At 42.7% G+C, this 24,474-nt stretch overlaps 1 protein-coding gene across 1 annotated transcript in view; it reads right to left on the bottom strand.

Annotated features, from left to right (window-relative positions):
• Window positions 1-24,474, bottom strand: part of LOC139384439 (T-cell immunomodulatory protein-like) — a 125,245-nt gene that overhangs the window by 58,021 nt on the left and 42,750 nt on the right. The window contains exon 10 of the mRNA XM_071129206.1: window positions 17,520-17,692. Coding sequence (XP_070985307.1) covers window positions 17,520-17,692 — 173 coding nt within the window. The remainder of the gene's footprint in view (window positions 1-17,519; window positions 17,693-24,474) is intronic.

The raw sequence follows: 24,474 nt of genomic DNA, 5'->3' as shown, positions 1-24,474 counted from the left end.
GCACTGCTGCCAGCTGTATTCAAAGTCTGTCTGTCTTCAGAGACAGCTGGAGATCAAAGACTTTCCAAACAACATTAGCCAGCTGAGACCACAATGACTGCAACACACCTGTCATTCATCTCAGAGACAAGCTGTAAGGTCAGAGAGTGGTCACACAGACCTAAAGTGACCGGGCCTGAATTGGTCATGGTTGTGGTTTCAGATGCATGGTCAAGTTCAACTACGTAAGCAACAATATACATTGACCACCACCAAAAGTTAAGTTATAGAAACGCTTCTCTGACAGGTTTGTTTGATTCGAGCCCAGATGTTCACTTTGGGCCTGAACTGTTTGACAACCTGTCCTCTCCTGATATGACTTGATTCGACAAATAAATACAAATGAATTCTCCTCATCATGTACTTAATAAATAGTTAAATTCATTATGCTAATAGTATTGGACTATGTAATAATTCTATATGTCCTAGTGTGTGGGGATGTACAGTAGGAGGGACAAACCATTGAATTATGTTACAAAATCAATAAGCCAGAATAAACCGACTTTGACTTGAAAAGGTTTGGGGAGAATGCTGTGGACCATAAGCCCTTGTCAACCCCCCCCCCCCCCCCCCCCCCTCCCCTTGTCCAAACATCTTCACCATAAATCAACATGTTACCCCTCTCTTCGTCCCACTCCAGCCATTGAGCCCTACAGCCCAAACCGTTAATGCAGAACGTTAATTAATTGTCAAACTAAACGGATGGAGAGCGCCGGCTATTATCTCCGGGCTGAGCTGTGGCGGGGAGCGACTTTGATCTGCAAAAGCAGGGAGAATAGAAGAGGGGGGAAAGAAAGAAAAACACTCAAGTTTTAATGGCTCTCCAGTGTGCTAACGGACAGAGGGAGAGAGAGAGAAGACATGTCATGGGAAAAACATATGCGATACTATCCAACGTGATCAATGTAAAGGGAAATCGCTACATCTGGGGATTCTTCACTGTCAATGTTTGTGTGCTCCTGGCTGCCGCTGGGCCGGTCCACTGTTCCCAAGGTAGAAGACTGGAGCAAGTAGAGCTCCTTCCTCGCCTACACAAACTGTGTTGATTTTATTACGACAAACAGCCACTTAATTTGTGCAAAGACGGTAAGTGAGATGCCAACGTGCTGCACAGCAAGATACCTTCCTGATGAAAGAAGAGACTATTGATAAAAGTCGTCTCTTTTCCTCCATTAAGTCTATAGACATTACTGAAAATTGAATTATATGAATTAGGAACAGCAGCAGATGGTGGTGTGCGACTGGCTAAACATAGATATACTTAGGGGACGCTAGCCAAAGAGTGTAGCCATTATCCGAATCAGAAAGCCAAGCTGAGAATTGTATCAATTTCTTGAAAGAGGAAAAGGTCCACGGACCATGGACCCAGGGATGGTGGCGGTTGGCTGAAATGGAGCAGATGGCCCGGATGCTGTCCAGGGATACTGTAACTCATTTGGTTCCTGGCTTTCGGGACACGTTAAGAAAAGCAGATGAGACGTGTCAAGAGTGGTGGTGGGTTGGTCGTTGGCATTGCAATCTGTGTGTCTCATCAGACTCCTGCCCTGGGGAAGGTCACAGGTTAACATGGCAGCAGCTGCTGCTGCTTTTCAAGTATCAATCTCCTGGTAGCAAAGGCATGCTTCACTGTTGATTGTGATCACATGGCTCTTTAACGCACACAACACACTGATCGGGAAGGAATCCCAGCAACATCTAATATTCAAGTGACACGCGCTGAGACCGACCGCAATGCTCATTTGTTTTTAATCGAATCCGAAAACACTGTGCTGTACTCGGATTTGTGGTCTGGATAATTCCACAGCATTGTTGAGGCCAGGGCTTGGTGCTAGTCTATTCATGCTCTGGTTTGGGAGAGAGTGGTTGTGTGTCATTATCCTCAGACAGAGGAGCTCGACAGTGAAGAGGGTTTATACACTAGCATGGCAGGTGGCAGAGTTACATTATGGCATATGTCCTCAAATCAACTGCCAATGTTCCCTCACTGTGAGCGAGGAATCTGGCAAACCCTCTCGTAAACTCACTGCCATTTTGTATAGAAGGAGTCAAGGGTGCAAGTGAGGGGAGAAAGAGACTGGGTAAAATGAATAAGAACAGAATGTAAGCAGAAAGAATGAGAGACTGCCCCCTGACTGAGTTTCTCCAGTCTAAGAACAGTCGGTGAGAGAGAGGGAGAAAGTGAGTCACAAGGTTAGCCTTCAGCACAGACAAACAGGTATTGACTCCAGGACAGAGACTGAGTTCAGACTGCAGGTGAACCAGTCTGAAAGGCCTGGGGCCAGTGACACACAGACAGCCCTCTCAGCCCAAGCTCCTGATTGAGTTCTGAGTGCACCTCACCTGGACTGAACCCCCTGCTGCTTCCCCTGAGTGTCTCTCAGCTCCATAAAACACCATTCACAGTTGACACAGATGCCGAGAAGAGGAGTGGAGTAAGGGGCAAGGGAGGGTTGGTGTGAAATGGGGATATAACAGCTCTCTCCTCCTCCTGAGACATATTCCTTTTAGAAATAAGTCGGACTCTGTTGCTCTCCCACTGAGAAAGACTGTCATTAGAAGTCATGCCCAAAATGAGCTGCTGGCATTTTTACATCGCCACATTAGTGAATTATATACAGTACCAGTCAAAAGTTTGGACACACCTACAGTACTCATTCAAGGGTTTTTCTTTATTTTTGACTAATCTTTTCTACATTGTAGAATAATAGTGAAGACATCAAAAACTATGAAATAACACATACTGTATGGAATCACGTAATAACTAAAAAAAAGTGTTAAAATAAATCATTTATTTTAGATTCTTCAAAGTAGCCACCCTTTGCCTTGATGACAGCTTTGCACACTCTTGGCATTCTCTCAACCAGGTTCATCTGGAATGCTTTTCAAACAGTCTTGAAGGGGTTCCCATATACGCTGGGCACTTGTTGGCTGCTTTTCCTTCACTCTGTGGTCTAACTCATCCCAAACCATCTCAATTGGGTTGACGTCAGGTCATCTGATGCAGCACTCCATCACTCTCCTTCTTGGTCAAATAGGCCTTACACAGCCTGGATGTGTGTTGGGTCATTGTCCTGTTGAAAAACAAATTATAGTCCCACTAAGCGCAAAGAAGATGGGATGGCGTATCGCTGCAGAATGCTGTTGTAGCCACGCTGGTTAAGTGTGCCTTGAAAAATAAATAAATCACAGACAGTGTCACCAGCAAAGCACCCCCACACCATCACACATCCCCCTCCTCCATGCTTCACAGTTGGAACCGCACATGCGGAGATCATCAGTTCACCGACTGAGTCTTACAAAAACACAGCGGTTTGAACCAAAAATCTCAAATTTGGACTCAGACTAAAAGACAGATTTACAGTGCCTTGCGAAAGTATTCGGCCCCCTTGAACTTTGCGACCTTTTGCCACATTTCAGGCTTCAAACATAAAGATATAAAACTGTATTTTTTGGTGAAGAATCAACAACAAGTGGGACACAATTATGAAGTGGAAAGACATTTATTGGATATTTCAAACTTTTTTAACAAATCAAAAACTGAAAAATTGGGCGTGCAAAATTATTCAGCCCCCTTAAGTTAATACTTTGTAGCGCCACCTTTTGCTGCGATTACAGCTGTAAGTCGCTTGGGGTATGTCTCTATCAGTTTTGCACATCGAGAGACTGAAATTTTTTCCCATTCCTCCTTGCAAAACAGCTCGAGCTCAGTGAGGTTGGATGGAGAGCATTTGTGAACAGCAGTTTTCAGTTCTTTCCACAGATTCTCAATTGGATTCAGGTCTGGACTTTGACTTGGCCATTCTAACACCTGGATATGTTTATTTTTGAACCATTCCATTGTAGATTTTGCTTTATGTTTTGGATCATTGTCTTGTTGGAAGACAAATCTCCGTCCCAGTCTCAGGTCTTTTGCAGACTCCATCAGGTTTTCTTCCAGAATGGTCCTGTATTTGGCTCCATCCATCTTCCCATCAATTTTAACCATCTTCCCTGTCCCTGCTGAAGAAAAGCAGGCCCAAACCATGATGCTGCCACCACCATGTTTGACAGTGGGTACGGTGTGTTCAGGGTGATGAGCTGTGTTGCTTTTACGCCAAACATAACGTTTTGCATTGTTGCCAAAAAGTTCAATTTTGGTTTCATCTGACCAGAGCATCTTCTTCCACATGTTTGGTGTGTCTCCCAGGTGGCTTGTGGCAAACTTTAAACGACACTTTTTATGGATATCTTTAAGAAATGGCTTTCTTCTTGCCACTTTTCCATAAAGGCCAGATTTGTGCAATATACGACTGATTGTTGTCCTATGGAGAGAGTCTCCCACCTCAGCTGTAGATTTCTGCAGTTCATCCAGAGTGATCATGGGCCTCTTGGCTGCATCTCTGATCAGTCTTCTCCTTGTATGAGCTGAAAGTTTAGAGGGACGGCCAGGTCTTGGTAGATTTGCAGTGGTCTGATACTCCTTCCATTTCAATATTATCGCTTGCACAGTGCTCCTTGGGATGTTTAAAGCTTGGGAAATCTTTTTGTATCCAAATCCGGCTTTAAACTTCTTCACAACAGTATCTCGGACCTGCCTGGTGTGTTCCTTGTTCTTCATGATGCTCTCTGCGCTTTTAACGGACCTCTGAGACTATCACAGTGCAGGTGCATTTATACGGAGACTTGATTACACACAGGTGGATTGTATTTATCATCATTAGTCATTTAGATCAACATTGGATCATTCAGAGATCCTCACTGAACTTCTGGAGAGAGTTTGCTGCACTGAAAGTAAAGGGGCTGAATAATTTTGCACGCCCAATTTTTCAGTTTTGATTTGTTAAAAAAGTTTGAAATATCCAATAAATGTCATTCCACTTCATGATTGTGTCCCACTTGTTGTTGATTCTTCACAAAAAAAATACAGTTTTATATCTTCATGTTTGAAGCCTGAAATGTGGCAAAAGGTCGCAAAGTTCAAGGGGGCCGAATACTTTCGCAAGGCACTGTATGTCCATTGCTCATGTTTCTTGGACCAAGCAAATATCATCTTATTGGTGTCCTTTAGTAGTGGTTTCTTTGCAGAACTTCGACCATGAAGGCATGATTCACCCAGTCTCCTCTGAACAGTTGATGTTGAGATGTGTCTGTTACTTGAACTCTGTGAAGCATTTCATTGGGCTGCAATTTCTGAGGCTCGTAACTCTAATGAACTTATCCTCTGCAGTAGAGTTAACCCTGGGTCTTCCTTTCCTGTGGCGGTCCTCATGAGAGCCACTTTTATCATAGCGCTTGATGGCTTTTGCGACTGCACTTTTTCTGGGTTTGACTGACCTTCATGTCTTAAAGTAATGATGGACTGTCATTTCTCTTTGCTTATTTGAGCTGTTCATGCCATAATATGGACTTGGTATTTTACCAAAATTAGGGCTATCTTCTGTATACCACCGCTACCTTGTCACAACACAACTTTTAACAAGGCACACCTGTTAATTGAAATGCATTCCAGGTGACTACCTCATGAAGCTGGCTTAGAGAATGCCAAGAGTGTGCAAAGCTGACATCAAGGTAAAGGGTGGCTACTTTGAAGAAAGTCGAGTAAGAGTTTAAACAGTATATACAGTGGGGCAAAAAAGTATTTAGTCAGCCACCAATTGTGCAAGTTCTCCCACTTAAAAAGATGAGAGAGGCCTGTAATTTTCATCATAGGTACACTCCAACTATGACAGACAAAATGAGAAGAAAAAATCCAGAAAATCACATTGTAGGATTTTTTATGAATTTATTGGCAAATTATGGTGGGAAATAAGTATTTGGTCACCTACAAACAAGCAAGATTTCTGGCTCTCACAAACCTGTAGCTTCTTCTTTAAGAGGCTCCTCTGTCCTCCACTCGTTACCTGTATTAATGGCACCTGTTTGAACTTGTTATCAGTATAAAAGACACCTGTCCACAACCTCAAACAGTCACACTCCAAACTCCACTATGGCCAAGACCAAAGTGCTGTCAAAGGACACCAGAAACAAAATTGTAGACCTGCACCAGGCTGGGAAGACTGAATCTGCAATAGGTAAGCAGCTTGGTTTGAAGAAATCAACTGTGGGAGCAATTATTAGGAAATGGAAGACATACAAGACCACTGATAATCTCCCTCGATCTGGGGCTCCACGCAAGATCTCACCCCGTGAGGTCAAAATGATCACAAGAACGGTGAGCAAAAATCCCAGAACCACACGGGGGGACCTAGTGAATGACCTGCAGAGAGCTGGGACCAAAGTAACAAAGCCTACCATCAGTAACACACTACGCCGCCAGGGACTCAAATCCTGCAGTGCCAGTACATGTCCAGGCCCGTCTGAAGTTTGCTAGAGAGCATTTGGATGATCCAGAAGAAGATTGGGAGAATGTCATATGGTCATATGTTTGGAGGACAAAGAATGCCGAGTTGCATCCAAAGTACACCATACCTACTGTGAAGCATGGGGGTGGAAACATCATGCTTTGGGGCTGTTTTTCTGCAAAGGGACCAGGACGAATGATCTGTATAAAGGAAAGAATGAATGGGGCCATGTATTGTGAGATTTTGAGTGAAAACCTCCTTCCATCAGCAAGGGCATTGAAGATGAAACGTGGCTGGGTCTTTCAGCATGACAATGATCCTAAACACACCGCCCGGGTAACGAAGGAGTGGCTTCGTAAGAAGCATTTCAAGGTCATGGAGTGGCCTAGCCAGTCTCCAGATCTCAAATAGAAAATCTTTGGATCGAGTTGAAAGTCCGCGTTGCCCAGCAACAGCCCCAAAACATCACTGCTCTAGAGGAGATCTGCATGGAGGAATGGGCTAAAATACCAGCAACAGTGTGTGAAAACCTTGTGAAGACTTACAGAAAACGCATTGCCAACAAAGGGTATATAACAAAGTATTGAGATAAACTTTTGTTATTGACCAAATACTTATTTTCCACCATAATTTGCAAATAAATTCATTAAAAATCCTACAATGTGATTTTCTGGATATTTTTTCTCATTTTGTCTGTAGTTGAAGTGTACCTATGATGAAAATTACAGGCCTCTCATCTTTTTAAGTGGGAGAACTTGCACAATTGGTGGCTGACTAAATACTTTTTTGCCCCACTCATATATATGAGTGTGCTTAAAGTGCATTGAAAGGGCTCTGGGGTGATGTAGACTAATACCCTATTTGATCAGAGCACCATACACTTCCCTACTTTGTTGGTTTAAAACTGTATAAAGGAGGACACAAGAGTGCAACACTTAAATAAATTAACTGTAAGAATGGAAAATACACTCGGCTGACATTCAGATTGCTCTTGACTGCTTCTGCTTTCAGAGACCACTGGATTAGTGGGTTTCTCCAGGATGCGCTGTGATAAATATGAGGTGTTTTAACTGGTGCCCATTCTTCAGTGAAAGGATACCTCGCTGAAAGGGTCCCATTACACCGTCATCCATAGATCTCAGCATCCCGACCACTCCATCCGAACATATTGATTACAGTCTGTCTGCAATAGCCTCTGAATGCCCAGAGTTATTATGTGCTTGTCAGCTGCTAAATTGGTCAAATGGGTGAAAACCTCTCTCCTGTTGGCATCTGTACAGGAAAGTAGGGCTACATCTGTGTGTTTGTGGAGTGTTGCAATGAACCACTCATCTGGCTTGGTTCATACAAGAACAAACAAAATGTGTGTCCATCTATGAAGAAAGCGAGACAATTTAGGAGAAAATCGAAAAGATTCTTATTCCCATCACTGGCAACTCCTCCCAAAATCCTCTGACAGTTCACCTGGAGGACATGTTATGTCCAGGTCAGAGCATGTGCCGCAGGGGAACAGTCCTTAGATTTACGCATGCAAGCACACACGCAAGCACATGGACACACAGACACATGCTATGAACCACTGTATAAGGGCAGACATTCACTCTTTCTCCTCCTAAACAAGCCGTCAAATTTGTGCTGATGCTCTGGGGAAAAACATCACCTGAGTCATCATGCTGTCATGACTGTTCTGTGAGGATCCAAACTGGTCAGATCAGGTTTGCAATGAACAACTTCAACCAGACCCCCTCGCACCCGCAGAGGGGGGGAGGGGAGGAGAGAACTGGTGGGGATTAAAAACTCACGTCCTGTTGTAAATCAAGAGAAGATCGAGGTCTCCCTCTCTAAATTCACCAAAGGAATGTGCCTTTGTTTCAATAAACTTTTTCCCGCCGAAACTCTACCATGTTCAAAAGCGGATACTGGAAAAATATTTCTAACATAGAACATGCGGAATGGTGTCTAAAGAACACGAATGTTGTTTTGATGTAATTAAAAATGTTAGAAAGGAAATACTGTAACTTGGAAAGTATACCCACGACATGGGTATACTTGTGTGAAGAGAGGGATGTGATTTTAGGAGCCATAAGAGATAATTGAGTGAGGTGTGAGACTGTCAGCCTGATGGAACCGCCCTTTTGAACAAACTGTATAAAATGATGGGTTAAGAATGAACATATCAGACCAGAAGAGCATGAAGCTGCAGCTGCATGTTTAAAGTGGTCTGAACTTTGAATCTCAACACGAGGTAGAAAAAATAAACTCACCTCCCGGACAATCACTGGTATGGCTGATTAGCTGTCCTAAGTAAAGTATCTAGAAAAGCTCATTTAAGTGGGACCATTCTACTACTCTGCTCAAACCATCTTATTAAGCTACTCTCATCATCCCACTGGGAACCATCGACACGGCTGGCTAGCCAATCTTCAAAAGAGGCATCTTCAGGAGCGAATGGAAGGAAAATCAACTCTGCAGTTCTGTTCAGGACTACACGACAAGTCACCAGATAACTACAAAGAAGAACAGTAGAAGACTTGTTGGAACCATTTTTGGACAATCAGAACTTTAAAAGCGTGCTGCGAAAAGGCCCAACCCTGCCCTGTCCACCTAGAGAGATCCACGGCAAACCAAGGCATTTCACATAAATACATTAATGATTTCTTACTCCAAGTGGGCGGCGGTTCGTCTGCAAAGTATTGGATTACTGTAAGTGAGAGTAGTTTCTAAATGTAAGTGTGTCTGTCCCTCTCTCTCTCGCCCTCTCTGTGTCTTTCGTAACAAGCAGCCATATTGTTGTCAGTCCGCTCGGGAACTGTTAACGTTTTAAGTGTGTATTTTTATCCTGTGTTACCATTTAATTAGCTAGTACATGTAAATAAATAATTAAACCAATTTGTGTAGTACTGAATCATAAGTAAGGCTCATGTTTTTGCAGATGCAGAAGGTTACGATTGTTCAGAATGATGGTATGATACGAGGTTATGACTAATAAGTTGACTGTTTATAGATGTGATAGGTAAAGACCTTTTAGAGTTGAATTAAATTATTAAACAACCACTCTCGTGGTTCCCCAGATCCTAATGAGTTAATTGTTTCATGATTCATTAAACCTATTTAGGTAATAAGATAAATAAGTCTTCAGACTAATGTTAGTCAAGTCACGACAATGCTGTCATTCAGACAGTCACAGTCCCACAAACTAAACCACTGAAACACTAGAGCACTACTCTATCCTCAGAGATATAGAATCCATTCTGTTTGCGTTGAAGAGCTGTGTGAAATATACACAACCTACACTGACTGTACAAAACATTAAAAACATCTTCCTAATATTGAGTTGAACACCCCTCTTTTGCCCTCAGAATAGCCTCACTTGGTCAAGGCAAGGACTCTACAAGGTGTCGAAAGCGTTCCACAGGGATGCTGGCCCATGTTGACTCCAATGCTTCCCACAGCTGTGTCAAGCTGGCTGGATGTCCTTTTGGTGGTGGACCATTCTTGAAACACACAGGAAACTGTGTGAAAGTGTGAAAAACCCAGCAGCATTGTAGTTCTTGACACACTCAAACCTGGCACCTAGTACCATACCCTGTTCAAAGGCACTTAAATCTTTGGTCTTATCTAAAGGCTTAAAAATCCTTTGTTAACCTGGCTCCTCACCTTCATCTACACTGATTGAAGTGGATAACAGGTGACATCAATAAGGGATCGCCTTATTTCACCTGGATTCACCTGGTTAGTCTATGTCAAGGGTGTCAAACACATTCCACGGAGGTACGAGTGTCTACAGGTTTGAGTTTTTTTCCTTTCAATTAAGACCTAGACAACCAGGTTGAGGGCAGTTCCTTACTAATTAGTGACCTTAATTCATCAATCAAGTACAAGGGTGGAAAGAAAACCCGCAGACACTTGGCCCTCTGTGGAATGAGTTTTGTACACTCAGTGTATGAGATCAGTGAAGACTGTCGTGGGAAATTGCGAGATTATGTTATAGTGCTTTAAAGATTATATTATAATCTTTGTATTGCATTAGAATGGTTGTTTTATTCGACAGAATAGAATCTGTTGACTATTGTGTGTTCAGTGTTCCACTGAGGATGGGACTCTATGAGATAGCACTGAGAGGGGAGATTTACGATGTCTTTGGCCAATAAATCCTAAAGAGCATTCCAGATAGTGAGGTCATGTTTTTGTACTATGAAGTACCAGGCACGAGATTAGAACCTCGTCTTAGAGACCAAACTGAACGATAATTTATAGCGAATGCTATCTGGCTATGGGATACTACTCTCTCAAGTAAAAGTCTTTCTTTGTGAACAGTTCCTATTATCTGTGGTTTGTCATGTCGACTAGGGGGTGGATCTTTGCTATAAAAGATCTCAGTTGCCATTATATTGACCACTCAACTTTTCATTAGAGATACTGAAATGTTGAAAGTCAAATGCTATTGCAAAAGCTTAATTGTTATTAAAGGTGAAGTTTAAGTATAACTCCGACTGGTGTGTGGTTTGTAATCTCTCCTCATTTGGTAATACAGGAATTTGCCATGACAAGATCCAACATCATGATAATACATTTGGGAATAGCATGAGGGAATATACGACAATGGGTGTGTGAGAGTGTGGACATGTTTTACTAGTCTTGTAGTGAGTGCTATAAACAAACAAAAACATTTGACCAACTGGGAAAATTGTGTTAGTCCCCACGAGGTCAAATGCTATTCCTAAGGGGTTTAAGGTCAGAATTAGTGTTATAATTACGTTAAGGGTTAGTAGCTCGGGTTAGGGTTAGGAGCTAGGGTTTAGGTTTTTGGGTCAGGGAGTACAGGTTAGGGTTAGGTTAATGGTTAGGGAAAATAGGAATTTGAATGGGATTGAATTGTGTCCCCACAAGGTTAGCTGTACAAGACTGTGTGTATTTGTGTGCGTTTGGAAACAGTGGGTGAGAAAGTGAGTGACTTGTGTGTAGCCAGCAGAGCAGAAACCTCCATCTGGGAGAAGTGTGATGAAGTAATCAAGTGCATGTTGTATGATGCAGAGAAGCACAATCCATACTGCGGGCACAGTGGAAGAGCCCAAACTACCAATCGAACTCCCATTGAACCTGACACAAACAAACCATTGCATAAAGAAAACTGGTGTCCCTATAGTATGACAAACCATGTTACACTGAACAAAAATATAAATCGCAACATGCTAAAAAAACTTTAATGAGCAAGCCTTCCTTCATCAACTGGCCTCTGTAAAATGGTATAGAATCAACTTGATCCCCCCCCTGTCGTTGACGCTTGGACCTTCTTTTTGATTTAGTCAGTGGTATTGTTAACAAACACGCTCCCATAAAGAAAATCAGAATAAAAAACAGGTTCAGCCCCTGGATTGACTGTGATCTTGCAGAGTTACTCCAACTCAAGAATTGCATTTGGCAAAAGGCTCGGCACACTCAGGCTGACTGGCTCTCGTTCAGGATAATGAGAAATAAGTGCACTCAGGCTATCCAGAAAGCCAAAGTTAGTTACTTGATGGAGAATTTCTCTCTGTGTGGGTCTAACCCCAACAAGCTCTGGAAAAAGGTTAAACGGTTAAAGACCTGTAGAATAAACCCTCCTCCTCACAGCTGCCCATGTCCCTTAAAGTTGATGATGTGGTTGTTACTGACAAGAAGCACATGGCTGAGCTCTTCAATCACCACTTCATTAAGTCAGGATTCCTATTTGACTCAGCCATGCCTCCTTGCCCGTCCAACATTTCCTCATCTCCCACACCTTTAAATGTGACTATCCCCGCTGCGTCTCCCCTTTTCCCCTGCCCCGCTACAAAGTTTCTTCCTGCAGGCGGTCACTGACTCCGAGGTGCTAGAGGAGCTCCTGAACCTTGACCCCATCTGGGTCAGATGGTTGAGACCCTTTCTTCTTTAAGGTTGCTGCCCCTATCATCGCCAAGCCGATCTCCAACCTTTTTAAACGTTCTCTCCTTTCTGGGGAGGTTCCCATTGCTTGGAAGCCAGCCACGGTTTGTCCACTATTTAAAGGGGGAGTGGAAGCTGATCCTAACTGTTATAGGACTATTTCTATTTTGCCCTGTTTATCAAAAGTGTTGAAAAAAACTTGTCAATAATCAACTGACTGGCTTTCTTGATGTCTATAGTATTCTCTCAGGTATACAATCTGTTTCCCGCTCAGGCTATGGATGTGTCACTGCAATCTTAAACGTCCTCAATGATGTCACCGTTGACCTTGATTCTAAGCAATATTGTGCTGCTATTTTTATTGACTTGGCCAAAGCTTTTGATACGGTAGACCATTCCATTCTTGTGGGCCAGCTAAGTAGTATTGGTGTCTCTGAGGGGTCTTTGGCCTGGTTTGCTAACTACCTCTCTCAAAGAGTCAGAAATTCAGAAAATCTGCTGTCTTAGACACTGCCTGTCACCAAGAGAGTGCCTCAAGGCTCGATCCTAGGCCCCACACTCTTCTCAATTTACAGTAACAACATAGCTCAGGCAGTAGGAAGCTCTCTCATCCATTTATATGCAGATGATAGTCATACTCAGCTGGCCCCTCCCCTGATTTTGTGTTAAATGCTCTACAACAAAGCTTTCTTATTGTTCAACAAGCTTTCTCTACCCTTAACCTTGTTTTGAACTCCTCCAAAACAGAGGTCATATGGTTTGGTAAGAAGAATGACTGTCCTTCTCTCAGCACATATCAAAGCTGCAGGCTAAAGTTAAATCTAGACTTGGTCTCCTCTATCGTAATCACTCCTCTTTCACCCCAGCTGCCAAACTAACCCTGATTCAGATGACCATCCTACCCATGCTAGATTACGGAGACATAATTTATAGATCAGAAGGTAAGGGTGCTTTTGAGCGGCTAGATGTTATTTACCATTCAGCCATCCAATTTACCATCAATGCTCCTTATAGGACACATCACTGCACTCCATACTCCTCTATAAACTGGTCATCTCTGTGTACCCATCGCTGGACCCACTGGTTGATGCTTATTTATAAAACCCGCTTAGGCCTCACTCCGCCCTATTTGAGATATCTACTGCAGCCCTCATCCTCCACATACAACACCCTTTCTGCCAGTCATATTCTGTTAAAGGTCCCCAAAACACACACATCCCTGGGTCGCTCGTCTTTTCAGTTCGCTGCAGCTAGCGACTGGAACGAGCTGCAACAAACACTCAAACTGGACAGTTTTATCTCAATCTCTTCATTCAAAGAATCAATCATGGACACTCTTACTGACAGTTGTGGCTGCTGTTTGTGATGTATTGTTGTCTCGTCCTTTGTGCTGTTGTCTGTGCCCAACAATGTTTGTACCATGTTTTGTGCTGCTACTATGTTGTGTTGCTACCATGTTGTTGTCATGTTGTGTTGCTACCATGCTGTTTTGTCATGTGTTGCTGCCTTGCTTTGTTGTGGTCTTAGGTCTCTCTTTATGTAGTGTTGTCTCTCTTGTCATGATGTGTGTTTTGTCCTATATTTATATGTAATTAAAATAAATGTAAAAATGTTTTAATCCCAGCCCCCGTCCCCGCAGGATATCTTTTGCCATTTGGTAGGCCGTCATTGTAAATAAGAATTTGTTCTTAACTGACTTGCCGAGTAATATAAATAAATGTAATGTGTTGGTCTCATGTTTCATGAGCTGAAATAAAAGATCCCCATACGCACAAAAAGCTTATTTCGCTAAAATGTTGTGCACACATTTGTTTAAAACTCTGTTAGTGAGCATTTCTCCTTTGCCAAGATAATCCATCCACCTGACAGGTGTGGCATATCATCTAAAAATATAATAGAACCTATAGTTCTTATGTAATTCCGCCTCCCAGATTGCAACTCCTATGGCTTCCACTACATGTCAACAGTCTTAATTCAAGGTTTCAGGCTTGTTTCTTGAAAAACGAGCAAGAATTTTGAGTTTCAGTGAAGAGAGCACCGGAACAATATTAGTCTTTCGACATGCGGTGAAGAGGACATGCGCTTACTAATTTACTTTCCTATTCACATACTACTTTCCGTATGAAATATTATAGTTTATTAACATTTTAAGGTACCTGAGGATTATGTAGAAAAGTTGTTTGACTTGTTTGGACGAAGTTTAGCGGTAGCTTTTTGGACTCCTTTGTCTGCATGTTGAACAAGTGGATTACTGAAATCAATGGCGCCAACTAAACTGACTTTCTGGGATATAAAGAAGAATTTTATCTAACAAAACAACCATTCATGTTGTAGCTGGGACTCTTGGGATTGCAAACAGAGGAAGATTTTCAAAAGTAAATGATTTATTGAATCGCTATTTGTGATATTGTAAAGCCTGTGCTGGTTGAAAAATATGTTGATGTGGGGCGCCGTCCTCAGACAATCGCATGGTATGCTTTCGCTGTAAAGCCCATTGTAAACCGGACAACGCAGTTAGATGAACAAGAATTTAAGCTTTTAAATGATGTCAGATACTTGTATGTTCATGAATGTTTAATATTACGATTATTTATTTGAATTGCGCGCCCTCCAATTTCACCAGATGTTGTCGACAGGTGTCCCGCTAGCGGGATGTCTGTCCCTAAAAGCAGCATGATCATCTTGTGCTGGGGACAATAAAAGGCCACTCTAAAATGTGCAGTTTTGTGACAACACAATGGCACAGATGTCTCAAGTTGAGGGAGCGTGCAATTGGTATGCTGACTGCAAGAAGGTCCACCAGAGCTGTTGCCAGAGAATGTAATGTTAATTTCTCTACCAAAAGCCGCCTCCAACGTAGTTTTAGAGAATATGTCCAACCGGCCTCACAACCACACACCACATGTATGGCATCGTGTGGGCGAGCGGTTTGCTGAGTGCCCCATGGTGGCGGTGGGGTTATGGTATGGGCAGGCATAAGCTACGGACAAAGAACAATTTCATTTTATGGATGGCAATTTGAATGCACAGAGATACCGTGATGAGAGCCTAAGGCCCATTGTTGTGCCATTCTTCCGCCGCCATCTCCTCATGTTTCAGCATGATAATGCACGGCCCCATGTCGCAAGGATATGTACACGCTGAAAATTTCCCAGTTCTTCCATGACCTGCATACTTACCAGATATGTCACTACATGAACATGTTTGGGATGCACTGGATCGACGTGCACGACAGTGCGTTCCAGTTCCCGCCAATATTCAGCAACTTTGCACAGCCGTTGAAGAGGAGTGGGACAACATTCCACAGGCCACAATCAACAGCCGGATCAACTCTATGCAAAGGAGATGTGTTGCGCTGCATGAGGCAAATGGCTGTCACACCAGATACTGACTGGTTTTCTGATCCATGCCCCTACCTTTTTTAAAAGGTATCTGTGAGCAATAGATCTGTATTCCCAGTCATGTGAAATCCATAGATTAGGGCATCATGAATTTATTTAAATTTGCTGATTTCCTTCTATGAACTGTAACTTGGTAAAATCCTCAAAAGTGTTGCATGTTGCGTTTATATTTGACCTCTAAACTAATGAAGCAACAATGAATCTTCAACTGCTAAGGGCCTGAAATTCATATTTTTTGATTGACACCTCCTCAGACGAGTCAATAAAAGCCTGAGGCTGATGGCTCTGGCATAGAGTGTTGCTCATTAAATTAAAACATGATCATACTATTTGAAAAGGTCAAATGTCAATCTTTTTGGCAGGAAATAGGTTGGAGACTGCCGTGCTTAAACACTGCGTGCCATGGCGCCTCAAACGAGCCCCAGAGCAGCTATTACCATTCATCACAGCCACTCTGCAGGGACGAGACCGGCGCAACGTTTTCCCCTATTCCTCGTTACATAGGAACTTGTTTGTTTTGACTTCCAGTTCCCAACACGACACATTGATTGGTTCCCAGAAACAAAATGGCTTTTTGGGCTCATCTTAAAATTCAAATATACATTTATTCTGTAACGATAGGAAGTGTGTGGGCAGGCAGGACTTTCATCCATAACCCAGCTAGAAATAACAAGCGATTGGGAGCGAAAGAATAGAAGAGAAGAAAAAGAGAGTGTGAGAACGAGAGAGAGAGAGTGGGAGGCACATTAAACTGGCCAAACATTTGGTAAGCAGAGTCAGTTCGAGCACAGAGTACACTCAACCAATGAACACCAAATGCGGCACGAAACTGCAGACAATTACAAACTAACGTCAAGATGTATGAAAATGTAGGCTCGATCTACACAATGTCGCAAACACAGGCCATGACGGGGTCTTGGGATGAAACCGGAACATCTGTTTTGATGGTATTTTTTTTACAGTACTACATACCATTAACATGGTTTGTAGTTACTGACAAGAGAATCCTTAATAATCGTCAACATCGTCAATCATCACAGCAATCTTCTGTCCATGTTCCTCATCTGGTTTTAAACTATCACCCTGGATTGGTCATGTATGATGGTTGGTACAGGGCTCAATATGTGATTCAATTCCATGGCTTAGAGACATGGTCTTGGTGGGATTAGAATAGACCTCCCAGGATGAAGGTGACCCAAAGAAGAAGGAATTAAGCTGCCAGAGAGATTCGACTGACCCTCCCCCGGAAATTAAAGTATGTGTGTGTGTGTGTGTGTGTGTGTGTGTGTCTTTCATCAATGTCCCAAAAAATGTTCCACAGCTTCTTTACTTTGACTTTGTCTATTATGAAGTCATACAGAAGGAAGAGAACAATCGGCATAAAAAGGCCTAGCTTGGGCCCTGTCCTGACTGATATCTTATCTCAATCTATGGGCTGCTGATAATCCACACATCCTCTTCCTGCTGTCTGTCCTCTCGGACCGTGCCACCTCATCCCAGGGTCAGGAGCGTTTTAAAGACTGCTGCTAACTTTGGCTCTTATCGGTCATGTCCCCATGCTGAAGTGTGACCTGGGATTTTCACTTCATCACTGAACATTCATTCCTCTAATCTATTTAAATCTAAAGCCATTCAAGGTTAGAATTACATGTTTTATATGGATATTGACACATAATATTGGCCTTCAACGTATAATCATACTGTCTGTAAAAAGCATTTTGGGTCAGTGAACATAAAATAGATCATTGAAAGTCGTGGAGATTACCAATGTATCCTTATCTAACAGAGCCTAATTTGACCTGGCATGAGACCTCTCCCCTAATACATTTTTCCTATGGGTCAGTGTGCCACTCACCTCCCGCTAGTATTGCGCAGGATGACCAGGGCGTCAGGGAAGCCGTCCATGTTGTAGTCTCCCAGGTGCAGAGTGATGGGGTTGTGGAGCTCCCCAGCAGGAGGGGTAGTCTGGGGGGGCACGAAGCCCCAGAGAGTCTCCCTCCTCTGGAAATCGGTCAGGACTGGCACCCACTGCAACCGGAGAGAAAACAACGACGCTGGTTCAGCTCATTGATGATATACACCGGAATGAGACTCGGAGTGAAAAGAAAATGAAACAACATGGACTATTATTAACTGCTGGTGTATTTAGCAGAAATGACATTGCGGTGAGAGCGGGGCTCAGTAGGGTTGCTGAATCATCGTCATTAATGCCACAAGTCAAAAGATAGAAATAAGTGCTTAGGGCAGAGTGAATTTCTTCCTTCCTGTTCCCAGCAATAAAACCGTCATTTTCCATCAGAACATATTTTGGATTTGAAAAGAGCTGCAGAAATGAGATATATCACTGTGAAACCTACTGTGACTGTGTGGCCCATCCTTGACCTCCCTTGATTATACAGTACCATGATAAATATTGCAGTGAAAGAGAGATATATATATATATATATATATATATATATATATATATATATATATATATATATATATATACACACACACACACACACACACACACACACACACACACACACACACACACACACACACACATATACACTCACCCCCGCATAGCTCTATCAACACATATTCCACCCTTGACAGCTCAACTGAGTAGTCAATAAACCCTGGGAGCCTATTTCTCTCTGACAGTGACTGATGTTCATCATAATAGAATGTGAATGTACAAAAATCATACTAACTACTGTGGGTAAATTCACATTAAATTATATTTACAAAAACATACGCACTCACGACTGTAAGTCGCTAAGGATAAGAGCGCCTGCTAAATGACTAAAATGTAAATATTGAATTAGTCCCTGAACACGTAACGAATAGTGAATCAAATCCAAGTAAGATTCCGTAATAGAGTGTTGCATCCACTGCTAAAAATGGCAAGTCTCACAGAGCAACATCCTCAGATACCATCATTAGTAACCGTTTTCTGAATGGACGGATGTGAATACGAGAACTACATAAAGAGCTTTAAAAAGAGAGGGCAGCGGAGATAGGAGCTATTCTTTATGCAGCTGAACGCCTCTCTGTTTTCCCCTCGTCTCCACAAGGCCCACCTATTATTGGAAAGCGCTGGGGAGGCGGGAATGCAGATGCCATGGGTTTAAATATTCATGAATGTTAAACAGGAAAAGCCAGGTGCATCTCTGCACATTATATCCGCCAGAGGAAGCGCCACGAGGGTAGCGGTAATGGCTGCTAATATGGCTGTTCTCCCTCTCTGAATACATAAACACAGTCAACATATTGACAGATGGAGAAAAGAGCAGCAGGAAGAGAGAGTCGAGGTCATAAGAAAGTGTCTCGGAGGAAAGTGTATAGTCCTATGTGAGTATTTATAGGGGATTGACCTCTGCGCTGTATCAGTACCACATAGGCTCTGATGTATAACCCTGTTGATTTGGTGCCGCTACAAGATAGGGCAAGGGAAGACGGTGTGATACGTACGGCTGCACCAGGAGGGAATGCGTTAGGGATGAGGGACGCGTGGGAGAGGCAAGTGTTTTTGTCTGGACAGTGTGGGTGAAACAATTGTGAGTATGTGTATGTTGTATGAGCTATGTACAATTTGTGCAGTGTGAAATGGCATCTCCATCTTAGGGCTCTTGGCCGGAAAGCCTGTCATACAATCCCACCCAGGTGGTTAAAGTCCCAGTGAGACGAGCTCAGACCCATGTCTTTAGCAGGCCTGGGCGGGGAGTTTTAAAAAAAAAAATCGAGTGATGCGTCATTGGCTGCAGAGGTTGATTGGCCGCTTCCCTGTCACAGGGACTGCCGACAACGATAACTTTAAATAAATGTGAAAGGTTATGACAACTTGACAACTTCCTTCAAGTGATATTAACATGCCGACAAATGACAACTTCAATGATGACAAATGACAACTTCCTTCAAGTGATATTAACATGACGGGTCATGACGAAGTTGAATGATCATTCAGCTTGCGTGTGATGAATACTGACTGGTTTTAATGAGGGTTTCATGATTGGCTATGATGATCTAAATACAGTAGAAGTTATGACTGAAACAGCCATGTAAATAAGTCCTAATGATTCGTTTTGGCCAGGTTACGTAGAAATGGGGGTATGAAACCTAAAATGGTGTATTTGAGCTAATTAGTACGCGGTAACAAACGTTGCATCGTTAAATGGATCTGCAGAGCCCACGCACGCACATCCACAGTGTCTCACTTCTAGAAGTGCTCCCAAAAGCACTCTGAAAGCACGACACATTTTTAGAGCTTAACTGCCACTTAGCAACAAACAAACAGAAACTATGCTATTGGCAACTTGGGATGAAGCTCACCTTGGACACAGCAGTGCACAGATAACCTTGATCACCTTGAATTGAACCTTGAATTGTGCCACAAAATGGATTACGCTGGGTCACTGGCGAGTGGATCCTCAACCGTTGAGTCTGATAATAAAAAGAGGAACTTCTCTGCATCTTGGCTAGGAGTGCTGCTTCACCGTCAGCTCTACTCACAGCTGGTCTACACCGGGGAGCAGAAGTCTATCATCAGCATTGTGCTGACTGAAGATTTACTTCTTAGACCTCAACGCTGTCCACTGTACATGCAAATCCTCCCCATTGATTCATAGACATACTTATGAGAGGGGTGATGGAGAAAGAAATGCAGAGAGAGAACAAGCGAGAGAGACAGAGAGCGAAGACTAAGAGTACGTTGACTAAAGGGATTTCAGACACTTTTTCAATGGAAGACATCCAGACAAAGTTTATAAATAACCGTAAGGAGCTGCCAGGCAGCCTGAGTGCCAGCTGGTCAGTCGTACTGTGAGGCAGTGGGTGACTCCAGGAGTTGAACAAACCCAAACCATCCCTACCAGACTAACATACTTTCCTGCACAACAATCCCACTAGATTGCCGAAGACGTATACAACACATCAGCACATCATATTCCAGGCCTGCGGCTTGATGAGTCCTGCTTTCTGTTTCCTTTCTAATGCCAATTTTAGGAGGGAGAGAGAAGAGAAGAGAGGAGAAGGAGGGGAAGAGAAGGAGAGGATGTGTTCAGAATACCAACAGGAGGACTGACTGAGCCTCCCAGTGGCAAGGCAGTCTGCTGAGCTGAAGCCTGCTGTAACTGTTCCAGAGCTGCCTACAGAGGCGTGACTGACTGGGGGGAAACAGGGAGGGGTAGCGGATTGCTGGTCCTGGATTTGACAGAAGAAGTGCGTCCATTGTCCCAGTGTCTTTACAGAGATCTCTCTCTGCCACTTTGCCGTAGGTCTGATCCCTCCTGGAAGAGAAAGTAGATTTATGCTGCATGTCGGAGGGAAGGGAGGGGCAGTGCTCCTCTGATGGATGGAGACAATCATCCTTCATTACCCTGCTGGATCATGGCTCCATCTCCATTCACATGAGTCAGTCTCTAGGCCTCCACTTCAGTGTCTCAGGTTTGTGCATAGACACACAGAGGAGCCAGTGCCAAGTTACACATGGTGTGTGTCCATCTTTCAGGTACCCACAAGCTAACATGGCAACAAAAAAAAGGACATGTTCTGGTCTTCAAGGTAAAGACCACTTCTTTGCATTGGGCCCATTTAAAAAGGCACATCACATGCTCTCGTCTGTACCATTGACTGACAGAGGAGCAAAGGAGAGGAGTGGAGATGTGACGGTGGAGATGAGAGGAATTGTACATTTTTGCTGCAGGTGTTTGGAGGGGAGAGATCTAGGTCCGGTTTGATCCGACGGGATGTTCTAAAAACACACATAAGGTATTCTCCTTGCGTCTCCCGATCCTCTCCGCTCCTGATTGGGTTGATCAGCCTGAGCAGAACGCAGAGGATCAACCCATAGCTTAATCAAGCAGGAACCAGAAAAGGAGAGGCCATCAGTGTCATCCTAGACAACCAGCCACTCAGTAATTAACTGACTCCGTTAGGGAATTTCCATTTATTTAAACATTTTTGTTGCTATTATTATTATTATTATTATTATTTCTTCTTGGTCATTAGGGGAAACACACTAACCATGTATTTGCCTTTGTTGTGCCACTCAAGCAAAAACATAGTAATGTCCCCACAAACAGAAACTTTTCCCATACACAGCATTAACAGCAGTTTGGGATGCTTCGAACTCATTTACTGACTAAAATCTGAAAATATTGTTTATATCAGGCAATGAGTCACTGCCAGAAACATCACAACGACTCAAAAGGGTGTGTTCTTCTGAAAGTCAGGCCGACTAGACATCCTCAATCAAGGCCAACACGCAAAGAGGAGCAAGAGACAGACACCACTTTGTAAGAGGTGTGGGTAAAGTAAACATTCCAAAGTAAAATAGGACCCGCAACACATCGAGTGCATGTTGATGGCATCAGCATTATTATTATACAGCAGGTGCAGTGTGTGGAAGAGGAGATCATGCATGATTACCCAGGTAATATGAGTGGTACAGTCAGCGAGGCCTGCATTAATAGACTCATAAGGTCACAAAACCTTGAGATAATTTGAAGGGCAGGCAGAGAAGCGAAGCACATTTTAATAATGAGGTGAGCATGAAGCCTAACATACAACAGTATGTTATTTAAATTTAGTTGTTAAACACTACTTATGTGTGTGTAATCATTCAGAGGTGGCCAATTTTTTCGATTTTTATAGGAGTGCCCTTAAACAACTCACTTACATTCTGAAATTCATTGGATCAAAAGGTCAATGGATTATACATATATCACTGGAAGAGGTGAAGGTGCAGGGACATAAATACACAATCTTATTAAATAGGAAAAATATGGTGTTTTCTCCTCCAATGTAATTCAAAATGTTTGATGGTGAGAGGGAAGCGACAGGCATAACAAATGTCATTTTATCAATCCCAGAGAAATCTCTGCACACAACGCAGCACACACACACACTTCTCGTCGTCACATTATTTACTAAAGCGAAAAAAGGCTACAGTGTTAGCAGTTTCGAACTCCTATCGATTCACCACTGCGGGAACAACGGCTCATTAGGCCAAGAAAATAAAATTTTAGAAGCCACGGGGAACGGCAGACGAGGTGCCATTATATCCATAGAGAACACAGGGGTCGCCGCGGACAACATGGTAAAAACATACTTCTAATGAACTCCCTGCTTTATGATCCGCAGTGGAAAACTATAACGCTCATCACATTATCACTGCAAAGCCCATTCCAGTTCATTCACAAGACTGCATATAGCGCGCAGCTGTTTTGTTCTTTCAATTCCCATGGAAAGCAAACTATTATTATAATTTATACCACATTATTGTTGAATAGTCATTTCTGATTTGCTAAAGGGGAATGTTATAGTTGGCATTAAAACCAGATATGGGACAGTTGGAAAAACGTAGCTAACTGGGGTCAATTTGTTTTTGCAGCATCTGATGACCTAACGTGGTGAGTGATCCGTCAATGAGTACGGTGCGCACAATAATGCAATAGTTCGATTAAAACGTTTACATGCTTTGCCAAAATAACAATTTCCCTAATAATCCTGTTTACATCTGAAATCAGGCTACCCGATGGCACTCCGATAAACGTCAATGAAAATAAATGCTCTACCATAGTGACCATGTTATTTTTTGTAAGCAAATCTGTTCCTGAGTTTGAATGTGGTAAGTACTTCTATGACGCATACATTGGTCACATTCCAAAAAAAGACACCCTATCCCCTCAGCCCTCAAATTAAGTGGACACTTCCAATGACGTCTCACGAGTATTCATTTGCAGGTCAAGCGATGAAGGGGGAAGGAATGATTTTTAAATGGAACGCCATTGCCCGGAAATTCGTCACTCCTTCATCCCGCGACGATTGTGTTTTCTGCCACATGTAGCTTCTGTGCACTTAATATGTGCTTCAGTCAATTATGATTGCATGTCTACCTATAATAACTATATAATTATTAATATACACCTACTATATGATAGCTAGCAAATTAATTAGCTAACTAACGTTAGCCTGGAATTTATGAAGGATTTTTTTTTATTTACACCATTTCCAAAAGCTAACCAAACAAAAACATAATTGCTTTTATGAGAGGTGTTTGTGCCACCATGTGCATTAGTAGCACAATTTCGAACCTTTTTACTTACACGTATGTTGACTTATCCATACTGACGTTGAGGTTTTAAGTTTCGGTTGACTTTTCTCATCGGATGTACAATAATCGCGAATTGAATTCTGGGGGGCGTTTCAAACTTCATCAAAAACGAGGGCCGAGGGGCTTATGTTGCGAAATTCCCTTGTTTGGACCGACGTTCAAGATGACCTGGATTCCCCAAAATGCATAAGGGTAAGTGGACGAGGGTGTTTTTTTCAATGAGTTTGAAACGCAGCCATTCAGTTGTTCCGAACTCACTTCACTCGCGCTAAAGAGGTTCGCTCGGCTGGTGATAGCACATGTGCAGATCAAATACACTACTGGAACGCCAATTAAGGTTACATGTCCTAATAATGACTGCTCAGAAAACTAGGCGTTTTAATCGGCTTATGCCGACTTCGAGTTTGATCTTAAACAGATTTAAGATAAACAGAGTAAGGTGTTTACATGACTATTGCATGATCTGCCAACTGTCAATCAGTTTAATATCAAATTATTACTGTGCATGTAAATGTCCTCAATGCTGCAGTCATCATGTAAAATGTCACTGCTGTCAAATCCTCCCACATGTTTCTACACTGAACAAAATTATAAACGCAACATGTAAAGTGTTGGTCCCATGTTAAATGAGCTGAAATAAAAGATCCCAGACATTTCCATACGCACAAAAAGCTAATTTCTCTCAGATTTTGTGAATACATTTCTTACA

This window comes from Oncorhynchus clarkii, chromosome 26, assembly GCF_045791955.1.
Source record: "Oncorhynchus clarkii lewisi isolate Uvic-CL-2024 chromosome 26, UVic_Ocla_1.0, whole genome shotgun sequence".
Classification (NCBI taxonomy): domain Eukaryota; kingdom Metazoa; phylum Chordata; class Actinopteri; order Salmoniformes; family Salmonidae; genus Oncorhynchus; species Oncorhynchus clarkii.
Note: the sequence above shows the minus strand (reverse complement) of the source record. Positions and strands in the feature narration are given on the sequence as shown.